This window comes from Leuciscus leuciscus (assembly GCF_965113295.1).
Source record: "Leuciscus leuciscus genome assembly, chromosome: 7".
Taxonomy (NCBI): domain Eukaryota; kingdom Metazoa; phylum Chordata; class Actinopteri; order Cypriniformes; family Leuciscidae; genus Leuciscus; species Leuciscus leuciscus.
In genome coordinates this window covers 24,761,592-24,773,854 of record NC_138731.1, presented here as the reverse complement: position 1 = coordinate 24,773,854, position 12,263 = coordinate 24,761,592, and the positions used below count along the sequence as shown (strand labels likewise).

The window sequence follows — 12,263 nt, the reverse complement described above, 5'->3', positions numbered from 1 at the left end:
CATTCCACCACTGGTTATATGGAAAATGAAACTAACAAAATGTATTGTCACATTAAAGGGGTGGTAAAACACCTTTTTTCGAAGGCTTGATTGTGTTTGTGGGGTCCACTGTAACATGTGTTCATGCTTCGTTTTTTAAAATTCGCATTATTTTTCACATATTTAACCATTATTCTACACTGCTCTGTCCCTTCCCTGGTCCCTTCTTGTAAAAACGGTAGGATGATTTCCTGGTTCTAAGAAGCCCCGCCCTCAAAAATACGCAATGGTCTCAGAATGGTTAGCTGGCCCAGTGTGTTGTGATTCGCTAACCGCCAAGTGCACGTTGTTTCGGAAACGCCCCTTACCCTCACCGGTAGTTTGTGCTTCAGTAAACAACGGCGTTAATATTCCCATACCAGTTTGAGCCCGAATCAGACCCAGAGAATGTTAGTGGAGAGGATCGAGCAGAACCTGTTCAAGAACGGCTGTTAAAGGACGTTTCAGAATCAGAAAGGTATGTTTTTTTTTTGTGCAGACTGCAGATCTATTGTGATCGCTATATGACACTGTTACTTTTGTATATTTAAAACGATTGTAGCTAAATATCTGTCGCCAGAACTATTAACCCAATACGAACACTAAACATCGGCTTTACAACAGTAGCCAAATCAAACACAAACCATGTTTAGCATGCCTGTAGATAAACAATACATAAAAGCTATAATCAAAGAATAATTTACAGTGATCACATAAACGACAACAACCTCGAACATTCCAAGTTCGCTGCGCTGGTGATATTAAACAGAAGTTTGTATGTGTTTGTCGGATAAGTATGAATTAACGTTAGCATTTAACAAACTGGTTTGTGGAGACAAACAGCGTTGTCCTTCGTTTACTTCCTCGCTACAATGTACAATTAACAATACGAACTATTACAGGAAAACTCATCAACGAAAAAATACCGTACTTACATGTTGTGGCTCGTAAACAGCTTCTGTTTTTAAAGTTGGAACTGCTCGATCTTTCAGGACAAGCCGTTGTATGAATCCTGCATTGTAACTCGTGTAGATTGAGGAAGCTTTCCTCCGGAAAATGTGCAGCACAGAGAGCGACATTTGGATTATAATTATGAGGGACCGAGTTAAAAATAAATTGTAATCGTCCTTAGGAAGACTGAACAAAGTGGACCTCCAATCTGGGTGAAAATAACAGCGTTTCGACGGCATAGCGACAACGACACTCTACTACCACAACAACTCTTCTCCAAAGCAACATAAAATGGCCTCGCCCCCTCTATGAGGAGGGGTTTATGTAAATGTTGGGCTTAGTGATGTCAGCAAGCCCACAGGAATGTCGTGTAGTCCTTCTCAGCCGTTTCTGTAGTTCTTAGAAATTGATTTCTTTAAAAGCAAATATCTCCCTTTGCTTTAAACTTTGAACGTTGTAACTTTGCAGATGTTGTTTATGCTCAAACAGCAACATTACACACTAACTAAAGTTAGAAAAGTGAAATCGTGTTTTACCACCCCTTTAACAAATTGTTGCTAGCTGTATCCCGGGAGTTGTTCAATGGGACGGTCTGGTTTTGTCACCTAGCAACTGTGACAGCCATCAGCCATTGTGTGGCAGTAACAATGGTACTGGACTTATATATATATATATATATATATATATTTATGACTGCCTAAAAATAAAACGGGGTTGAAAACCTATGTAAAAATGTAGGCTACACCATGGTCAATATGTACATAATAAAGTCTAAATAGTATAAACTAGCCTATGTAAAATCGCATACTGGTAACATATAAGTCAACATTTGAACCTTTATTGTGATATATATTTTTCTTTCATTTTTATTATTAGATGCATTAGATTAGTCGATTAAATTGAAACCTAATACTTACATTTAAAAGTGTAATCTGGCAATTTGTCTCTGGCGCGCAATGAATTCTGGGGTAGGCAAGGCTGTGAAGGATCCTTCTGGTGTATCTTGCATTCACTGGAAAAGAAGGACGCATTTGCAGGCCACATTTTGAAGGAGCCTACGAAGGACCGTCGAATTGGGCTGCTGATGACGCTGTGGAGGGCTGCTCCAATGATCAAGTATTCCAATGTATAAAAAAAAAGATTTGATTCCTCGTCCTCCTTTCCTTTCCTTGCGTCCTTCCCTCGCATCCTACAGGGGGTGGAACTGAGACGCGAGGAAAGGTAACGAGGATGCACAAATAAGAAATGAGGGGTGCTTCTCAATTCTTATTTGTGCATCCTCATTTCCTTTCCTCGCTTCTCAGTTCCACCCCCTGTAGGATGCGAGGGAAGGAGGCAAGGAAAGAAAAGGAGGATGGAGGAATCGAATGAAAGCTTTTTTTATACATTGGAATACTTGATCACTTGAGCGTCACTTCACTACGTCATCAGCAGCGCACAAAGGATCTGCCCTTATGTTGTTAAAGTTTGGTTATTTAAGATATTCATAATAAATAATAATAAAGCAAGATACCCTGTTGAAATATGTGAGATGCGTGGTTTATATAAACTGCAAAGGTAAAGTGATTTTAAAGATGATTGTGACCGATGTGAAGGGGGAGGAGAATTTATATGTGCCTCACGTTTAGTCGATAAAACACTTCCGCATAGGATTCACCTGTATATCCTCGCTCATAACTCCTCAGGAAGCCTCCTCACTCCTCGATCCTCGACTCCTCGCGGTGCAATTAGATAACTGAGATGTCCTTCAAGGTGGCTTGATAGGTTTCCGGGTCATTGGATGGAGGACGGAGAAGCGAGGAGACGAGGAGGGATATTGAGAAGCACCCGAGGTGCGTCCTTCGAAGGCTGCGTCGGCCGCGCACTTCGAAGGACGCAGCCTTCAAAGGATGCAGCCCCTGAATTGGGACACAGCTAAGGTCAGGTGATAATGTCGGTACAATTCGAGCCCGAATCTGATCCGGAAAATGCAGATGACCAAGCTGATCGATCAACCTTGCCAGCGCGACTGGCCCAGAACGTATCAATTTGGTAAGGTTTTATACATAAAACCATATCTGCATTTGTGATCGTAGAAACGACAAACAAGCGCTACTCTATAGGCTACTGCTTAAAACTTGTGTTTGAATAGTCAGTAACAAACTGTTGAGTTTTAACGTTTTCGAATCCATTCAGCCGAACTCCGGGTCTGGCGGTGCCACTTTTAGCATAGCTTAGCATAGATCATTGAATCGGACATGACCATTAGCATCTCTCTCAAAAAAATGACCAAAGAGTTTCGATATTTTGTAGCTGAGCTGGGGACTATTTTCAGGCGCTGCGTCATATCATTACGCCTGCTGCACTCATGGTACGGCAGCAAAGTTTCTTGATTATTACGCAGGAATGAGAGTATAGTTCCTAGCCATATCAGCCTAGAAAATCGCAACTTTGCATTTTCCGTCGGTCTTAGTACACGATGTAACTATAGAAGAGTCAAGTTTTAAATAGGAAAAATATCGGAACTCTTTGGTCATTTTTTTGAGAGAGATGCTAATGGTCATGTCCGATTCAATGATCTATGCTAAGCTATGCTAAAAGTGGCACCGCCAGACCCGGAGATCGGCTGAATGGATTCGAAAACGGTAAAACTCAACTGTTTAACTCTGGGGGAGTTGTAAAATGAACCTATTTCCAAAAAAAGTGGAGTGTCCCTTTAAAATATGTAACATACTTACAGGCTGTGTCTATGAGTCAGAAGCACCAGAATGTACTTGCAAAGATGGAATTAGCCCACTTTTTAGAATCAGCGTTTGTGCACAGCTGGCCTTGTACTCTCGCAGGTTCTGGAAACAGTCCTCCGAAAAATGCGCAGCACACAGTCGAATATTTTGGTTGTACTGTTCTGGAACAGTGTTGTAAATAAAGCTTAACCACTGTTTTCTGATTGTGTCCTCTTTTGGAAGGCCAAACATGTAGTTTTGGCTTTCACAATGAAAAACACAGTGTCTCCACGACATGGCGGTGCCGGCGGCAACAATAATACAGCGAGAATAAAAGTTACGCCTTCTTTCTTTGAGTATACATTTGGTCGGTGTTAAACTCTGCCCCCACATACTGACGTAGATTTGTGGGGTCGTATTTGAATGAAGAGTTTTAGGAAGGCGTGGCTGAGCCTTAACTTTTACAAAGAATATCTCTTTGGGTTCAGTACTAGAAACACTAAAAATATGTCGTATAGATCAGGGATAGTCTCTTTGAGACTTTGAGCTTTGTAACTCTGCAAATCAAATGCACAAACTGTGCAAATGCACAAACAGCTACATTACACACTAAAGAAAAAAGGAAAACAAGAAATTGCATCATATGACCCCTTTAAGAAAGCCAGTGATCACTATTTTGAAATTACTAGCCTTGACAACTAAAGTCCCTGGTTTAAATAAGTGAGGCCGACATCTATTCTAAAAGCAGGAAATGCATTTATGATTAATTGTTGGACTTTGCGCTTGCTTGTTTGCATTAGAGAATGCTATAAGAAATATTCACACTGAGTCACACATTTAATTATAAACATACAGATTATATAATATGACATGATTTTTGAGAAAGGTTTTGAGAAATCATTCTAAGTATTTTTGAAAATAAATAATATAACATCAGGCCTTCACCAATAAAATATTTGGTCCATAATAAGCATCTGTTTTCCCATCCCAGCCACATCATCTCTTATTTATCCATACACCAGGATTATACCTGTCAGTCACTTATTTTTATGGTTTTCCTCTCATGTGCCAAAACAATAAGCTTTCCCATTTTTAAGAACATTTTAAGCCTGCATAATTTCTATTTATTGAAAAGATTCTGTCATTCTGTCAAGACTACAATAAATCCTAGAATTGAAATCCATAATGTTGGATCTTTTTAAAAGTTGGATATTCCACAGCTCATTGTAGTGACATCACTGAAAAGAAATTGTGTGAAATATCAATAACGTCACTCTGTATGCAATTTCTACATTACACATCGTTCAAAACATGAATCCCTCTCAATCCTAATCTCAGTCAAAGAATAATGCAGAAGTATATTATCATTTAAACACTGGATCACTAATTAAGATCACTATGTTGTGTTCTATTCATGTGGATTTTAGGATATTTCCAACAATGTATTGTGTTAGAATATATTTAACAATAAAAAAATGAAGTTACTGCTCAACAACTGAATTTACTGAGAAAGCACTAAAATCTACTTCTACTAAAATAACTATATCATAAACCGGTTTTCAGCGTCATGAGGTGGCTGAGTGATCAAGGCTACGAACTGCTAAACCGTTAATGTCTGTTCCCATGGGACTGCATTCCATAGTTGTTAGGTAATGGAGTTGTTAGAGGTTTATTTCAAAATGCTTTCAAAGATGTCAAAAATCCACAATCTTCCCTCCCAGACTAATGAGTCTACATAACACATCACCCTGCATTTAGCTGTCACTAAATTGCTCTGGTTGCAGATTATACATCGAACCGTTAATGATGGGCTAATCCATTCCAAAAAGAAGAAAAAAAATACATGGCACATCATGCAAGTACTGCTCAACCATGCCTGCAAATAGTGATGCTGATTAAAAATGCAGTTTTTGTAGATTTAGAACGCCTATCTTAATTTGAGTCAATATGAGTCTAGGTTTTTAAACGTATAGAATTTCAGCTGTTAGAAATTATGCCACAGCATTTCCACAGGTAAAATATAAATGCCTCATTGGGAGACTGTTAGCACCAGCTCAGGGAATGTTGAACATACTCTCAAATAAAGTTATTTTGAGTCAATGAGTGGCAAGTAATGATAAGTGGCAAGTAAGGATGTTGCACGTAAATTCTACCTTGATTAATATGGAATCTTATCAAAGTATTGGCTACCATTTTTTGGAGATTGAAACTTCAAAATATATGAAATTTGCACTTCACTTAATACTCTCCTTGAGAAAGAACTGAGTTGTGCAATTAGTGCATATAGACCATTAATAAATTTCTCAGCTGAGAGTATTGGTTATTTTTAGCTAAGAACTGAAGTAGAATGATCACTTAAAAAAAATAAAAAAAAAGTCTGAAGTCAGTCTTGTGGAATGTTTTGTTACGCAATGCTTTTGATCTGATTTTCTCAGAAAATAAAGGTTTTCTAGGAGAACAGAGAGTATGCTGGAAGCTGAAACAGCAAGAATAGAGATTTTCAAATATTCATCTGTCTGATGCAATGATTTGATCTGATTCTGAGTTGATATTAACTGAATAAAAATAAAATAATTCTAGCTATTCCACTTTTCATCATCCGAAGCTTCTCAGATCTTTAAGGTTTTATGCAACTTTATGTACCTCTCTGCTACCTTTTAGATGGTGAACCACCATATTCTCCCCTGACCTGAGCTTCACAACAACTGCAATTTGCTAGTTTGAGTCTTACCTCACAGGCAAGGCAACATTAACTTTCCCCATAGAAACGGGTGTCCAAATCACATCAAATAACCAATGGTGTGCCGGTTCTTGGTCCCCTTCTTTTTATATACATGACTTAATTTGCCCCAAGTATGATGGCACTTCAATGAGCTTTTACAGTCACTGCAATGCAGACAATATGCTGCTTGATATTGCAAACTGGTATTTGTTATATTACATTTTTTCATAAACATAAACACTCTGTATGTAGCATATAGTTTAACACGCACTTTCTTATTCTTATAGTTATTTACAGGGCTAATGAATCATAAGTCTTGCACATTCACAGCCTAATTCTGCATTGACATATAAGGTGGATACTTTTATCCAGAAGTGTAATGATTATAATGTGTCCACCCCACACTTTTCAGATCATTCTTACTCCCATTTATATGTAATGAGCTGAAAATGTTTAGTATATTTTGTAGAATGCAAATAGAACTAAGGACTTTCATTGCATGCTAACAGAGAGACCCGTCCTGTAACCCTAACCTTGCAGCTGGATCCTTTCATTATTTACACTCGAAATGATAATGCCACCTATATTTGTGCACAGCTGCGCCATCTGCATTTCAAGAACATTTGTGTCACAAAAAACGGAAAGGGAACTATTGTACATTGGTACAATTAATATATTCATTAGAACTGGCAATGATCCATGATTAGGCCACTGAAATAATCTGGCTGACCCCCAAACCTCTTGGGAGCACAGTTAATAATACTCCATCCAAAAAGCAAACTCAAGGACTGATTTCTTAATCCCAGTTATTTCCAAGTAATTCGTTTTCTCCCTGAATCTCTATCACTGCTTGAAGAGTTTAGATAAAGTTCTGCAAAAATGAATGATTAATGTTTTGTGTTATTGCTAAAAGAATTTTAACATTCCATTTGAATTCAAATATGATTTTTTTCCCCAGTGATTCCACTTCTATATCCATGCCACAAAAAGGTATTTTAAAAATAGAATGCACTTAAAGCATGGGATGCATTTGCACCAAACAGAAGAGTAAAAACAGAAGAGTGGGTTGTTCAGCAGATGGTTAGACATGTTCTTGTTTAGCCCTCCAGCCTTTAGAGCTGCACAAGACACAATGGAAACAGACAAAAATCTGACTAAGGCTGAAAGATTATGACAGATTATAATTTATTGAATGATTGACTCTTTGAACAGACTACAGTACAGATAGAGCATGTTTACAATGTTGGAATAAAAGGAAACACTGTCGTAATACATATAAACCTTAAACTTTAAACACACACACACACAAACCCCCGAACTATTCCCACTCTTCGCCCAAACAAAAAAGGTGTAAAAAAATGTAATACAATCCAGTTGTATGCTATACAATTTTAAGCCTCACTTTTAAGAAAATTTTGTAATTTATTTGTTTCATTGATATTTTTTTACAAATTTCTTTTTCTTCTTTTTATTTTAAGAAGTTCCACTCTATTTCCTTAATACTTAATGAAATTCAAACTGGTCAAAAAAAGTGCAAAATATCACTGCAGGCAACTTTGGCACCACTTTAATTTTTACAAAAAAACAAACAAAAAAAACAATTAAGGCAGCAATTAAACTTACACTTTCCGTTTTAGTGGATTATTTATTTACAGTGAAAATATAAAGCTAAACTTATTAAGGGAAAGTGTCACTGAGATCTACCTGATCTGATGAACACAAAGTAATCTGTCAGAGTTTTTCCAGATTGTTGTCTAATGATTGAGTAATCGACTTTTCCTGAAAGTGGAACTGTCCGTTAAATCATTGACCCACAGAAGTATAATAGGCCTACCATTATGAACATTCCTCAACATCTTATAACTTACAAATGTGGTCTCTGTGCCATGTTGAATGAAGCAATATTTTACGTGTTTATTTAAAATACATGCATAAAGAATAGCAAGTAGCCTACTAAACACATCTGGGACTTTTTACAAATAGGCCCTCAAATCTGGATTAAAGAAAAAACGACTTTATCTGCAAACCAAATTAAACTACAAAGGGAAGTGTTATGTTAGCTAGGCCTAGTTATTCTGCGTTCGTTAGTTCTTATTTACATATGTAATATGCTTTAAAATACTTAAAGTAAACAGCCGATACAATGATGATGCAAAAAACGAGACAATTGCCTGGTGTGAATGAGGCAAACTCATAGCCTACTAGTTTGCACCTCTAAAAAAGACGGATGAAACTTTACTCTGGTAGTGGAATGCCTATACACACACACACACACACACACACACACACACACACACACACACACACACAATTAAATGCAACACATTTTGGCTCATTCGCGACAGAAAACATACTCTGTGTAGCTTGTCCAGATTTTGTCCTCGTTTGGGTCACTGCTGGAATAAGCGCACGTGCCAGTGGAGCTGCACGCGACCATATGGAAGCCAAACTCTGACAGTTTGTCAAACGCCTGCTCGAGAAAATTATATTTCAGATAATAGCGTGATGTGTACCTCTCCAGAGGGCGATCCGGGTCTCTGCTTTCGTTCAAAGTGTCTCCGAACACCTCCTTAGCCAGAGAAGTTTTCCCGCACACCGTGATCCTCGCGACCCGCCTGAATTTGGCGTCTGTTTGTATGTCTCTTCCGATTGTATAGGAGCCCCGGTAACCGACTGTGATGTAGCCCGACTTTTTGGACTCCAGGGAAGGAGAATGAGCGGTGCTGGCGACGGACAGCGTGCGAGAGGTGTCGGGTCCGATCAACGGAGTCGCGCTTGCGCTCGGCTCCTCCGAGTCACTCTGGCAGATCTCATCGGTGATGGAGTTGTCTTTACTCATTTTGGGACACAAGAGCTTGGACAGGTCCCGCAGCTTAAAAAACTCAGCTTCTCGCTGTAATCTGCTCTTTTCTGGAAAATAGTCAGGCAGAACCAGATGTAGATCCCGTAGATAGTCTAAAATGTAGCGGAAAAGAAAGCCGTCCCTGTCCAGAAAAAAACGACCTTTGCTGTCCCGTGCCAGTTCTGTCGGTGTCTTCTTACTAAACATGTTCCACAGGAGAGAATCCGGTACGGCTATTAAAGTCGTATGCCGTGTCACATACACTTGTCCTCCTACATTTAGTTCAATAATGTCAGAAAACGGGGACCTGGAATCCGCGCCGTTTGATATTCCACACTCGGGATCTGCCAAAGCCATAACGTCTCTTCAACTGAAGATGACAGTTATTCGCGATTGTGTGCTACGGGTTTCCCAAAGACTCAAGATAAGGGCAGATGCTTGTTTAAATAGGTTGTGGGAGGGGAGAGAATACGGCTGATGTTAACGCTTCATTGGCAAAATGTCGTGCCTCCTGCTGTCAGTGAGATGCTACACTGACTCTTAGTTGATGTCTCTTATCAAAAGGAAACAAAATGTTTAAGACAAATAACTTACACTTAAATGTAAATAATAAAATTAGGAAAAGCAAAGGAATATGGCAAAACTAATCTTCTCACACACAACGGTCGTATAATTAATTAAATTGCATTTTCTTCCATGCCCTTCAAGACAAAGGAGTGGTAGTGGCATCTAGTGGTAAAAAGTCTATATTATGGTAGGCTACTCACTCTTCTCCACAAGCACTCAGTTGACACTAAACTAGAAGAAAATTGGCAGATAAAATGTGAAGTCAAGACATTATGTTTCCACTGGTTTGTCAAAACTATTAAATATATCTGACCCATCACAGTGTCACATGCACTGTAAAAAATAATTCTGTGGCTTAGTAAATATTACAGAAATATTTAACTTTATTAACTTAATAAAATCTCTGAATATCGTTTACTCAATTATTTTGGAATGTTTAACTCAAACAATCGAGTAAAAATCCAACAGTTAATTATGACCGCCGCTAGCGTAGCTAGCGAAAGCGGTCATATAGGGATTGTCAAAGTTTTTTTCTTTTCTTTTTTCGTCATCTACTGAATTTTTCGTCAACGATACCAGGGACACCGAAACACCGGGGAACATGAAATTTGGTGGGCATGTAGCCCCACTAGACTTTTACGGGAAAAATTCGTTTGGTCCCCGGGGGCCACTCCCTGTTGGTGTTGTTGAGCGAAGGGTTGCTGGTTTAGGATGATACTGTCACACACACACATGCAGGAATACAAAAGACGCAACGCACACACTGACATCCACACGCACAGACACACACCCATACGCACAGACACACACCCATACACACACATACAAACACATACAAATCCACATGCACAGACACACACACACAAACACACACGCGCACACACGCACGCATACATACACGCACAGACACACACACACACACACAGACACACACATACACAAACACACACACACATACACAGACATGCACATACTACTACTTTTTTTAGGTATCAGCCATATACCCTACTACAAACAAAATCATGGTAGCACAACAGCTACATAGCGCAATAGAAAGGACTAAGAACACATTCACGACAATAACAACAGAAATAGCCACACAACAAAAAACTATAACATTCCTGCGACAACACAATACTACCCTCACCAAAAACAATCAAGACCTTAAAGAAGAACTGGAATCAATGAAATCCACACAGGCGTTCTATTTAAACGGTAAGATTGTATTCAAATACACTCATGTTTCAATTAAGCTAGTGGCCGTAGGTTACACTGATTCTGCAACGGCTAAGGACAGTTGTTAATCTTATTGCGTAACAAAGTAGCCTTGGATTGACTTATATTTTCACATTACGGATGTTAAGTGTCTAAACTAATGACTTTTGATATAAAACTTCAATAGTAATAGCAAATAATTACAAAACTCAAAATTATCCATGATCCACAGGAATACTCCAGACAGTCTTTTAAAATATACAACTTATATACATAAACACGCAATACAGCCAAATTGCTCCATGTCATTTATTTTTGTGGAAAGCCAGTGCAGGACTGAGCGTCGGTCATATTTTGTACCGCCATGCGGTACATCTAGTTTTATTTAAAATGTACAGATATATTTACGTTTTTTTCAATAAAATGATTTAGTATTTGACTAACATTGATTATTTCTTTGCACTTAATATATTTGTGAAATTTCTATCAAAATATTTGAGAATGTTGAATTAAACTGATCTGTTTCAAGAAACAAAAATATCACTTAATTCAAAACAATATTATTAATATATTTAACACACTCTTAAGAAATTGAGTAAGTTTACTCAATTAAAACAATGCACCCCTCCCCCACCCTCCGACGTGACGACAACTCGACGGTTGGTTGAGTGAGCGCGGGCTTTTTGAACTCTTCAGTCTCCAGAACAACAGTTCTCTTCTCAGCTTAGCAGATTTGGTGCATTTCCTCTGTGAAATTCAGGTTTGTGTATATTTTATTTTATCTATAAAATCATTACTGTGCTTTAAATCATTTTATTTAATGTAAAACAACATACAGAGGCGTAATTCGACACCTAAACGAGAGTCGCGCCTGTCTTTGTGTGCAGACTCTTTTATGCAAAGCAACTTACAATACAGGAATATAAGCAATTCATTACAACAATATTCACTATAAGGCCAGGTTTATTAGAAAGCAAGATTAGGAAACAGTCTAGATGTGAAATCATCCACAGTTGTAATCGAAATTATTCAACCCCCATTGCAAATCAGATTTATTGGCAAAATTTACAATGAACACATCAAACAAAAGTAATTGAAATACATTTCAACAAATGTTTCAAGTGGTTTCCCCAAATTCAACTGAAAATGCAACTTTTAATGACTTCTGCAGTCTCAAAATTATTTAACCCCCTGAATAGAATCCCTCACAACAGCACATCTGCAAAACAGGAGTTGAAAAACCCTT

General features: G+C 38.2%; 1 protein-coding gene across 1 annotated transcript; it reads right to left on the bottom strand.

Annotated features, from left to right (window-relative positions):
• Positions 1-7,554: 7,554 nt before the first annotated feature.
• kctd12.1 (potassium channel tetramerisation domain containing 12.1) lies at positions 7,555-9,739 on the bottom strand. Its single transcript, XM_082175346.1, has 2 exons — positions 8,683-9,739; positions 7,555-8,648 (listed from the first exon to the last, which is right to left on the bottom strand). The coding sequence occupies exon 1, from the start codon at positions 9,590-9,592 to the stop codon at positions 8,726-8,728; it is 867 nt and encodes a 288-aa protein (XP_082031472.1). The 5' UTR covers positions 9,593-9,739; the 3' UTR covers positions 7,555-8,648; positions 8,683-8,725.
• Positions 9,740-12,263: the final 2,524 nt, after the last annotated feature.

Coding starts and splice junctions, on each gene's coding strand:
- kctd12.1 (XM_082175346.1), bottom strand. CDS start 9,592: ATGGCTTTGGCAGATCCCGAGTGTGGAATATCAAACGGCGCGGATTCC.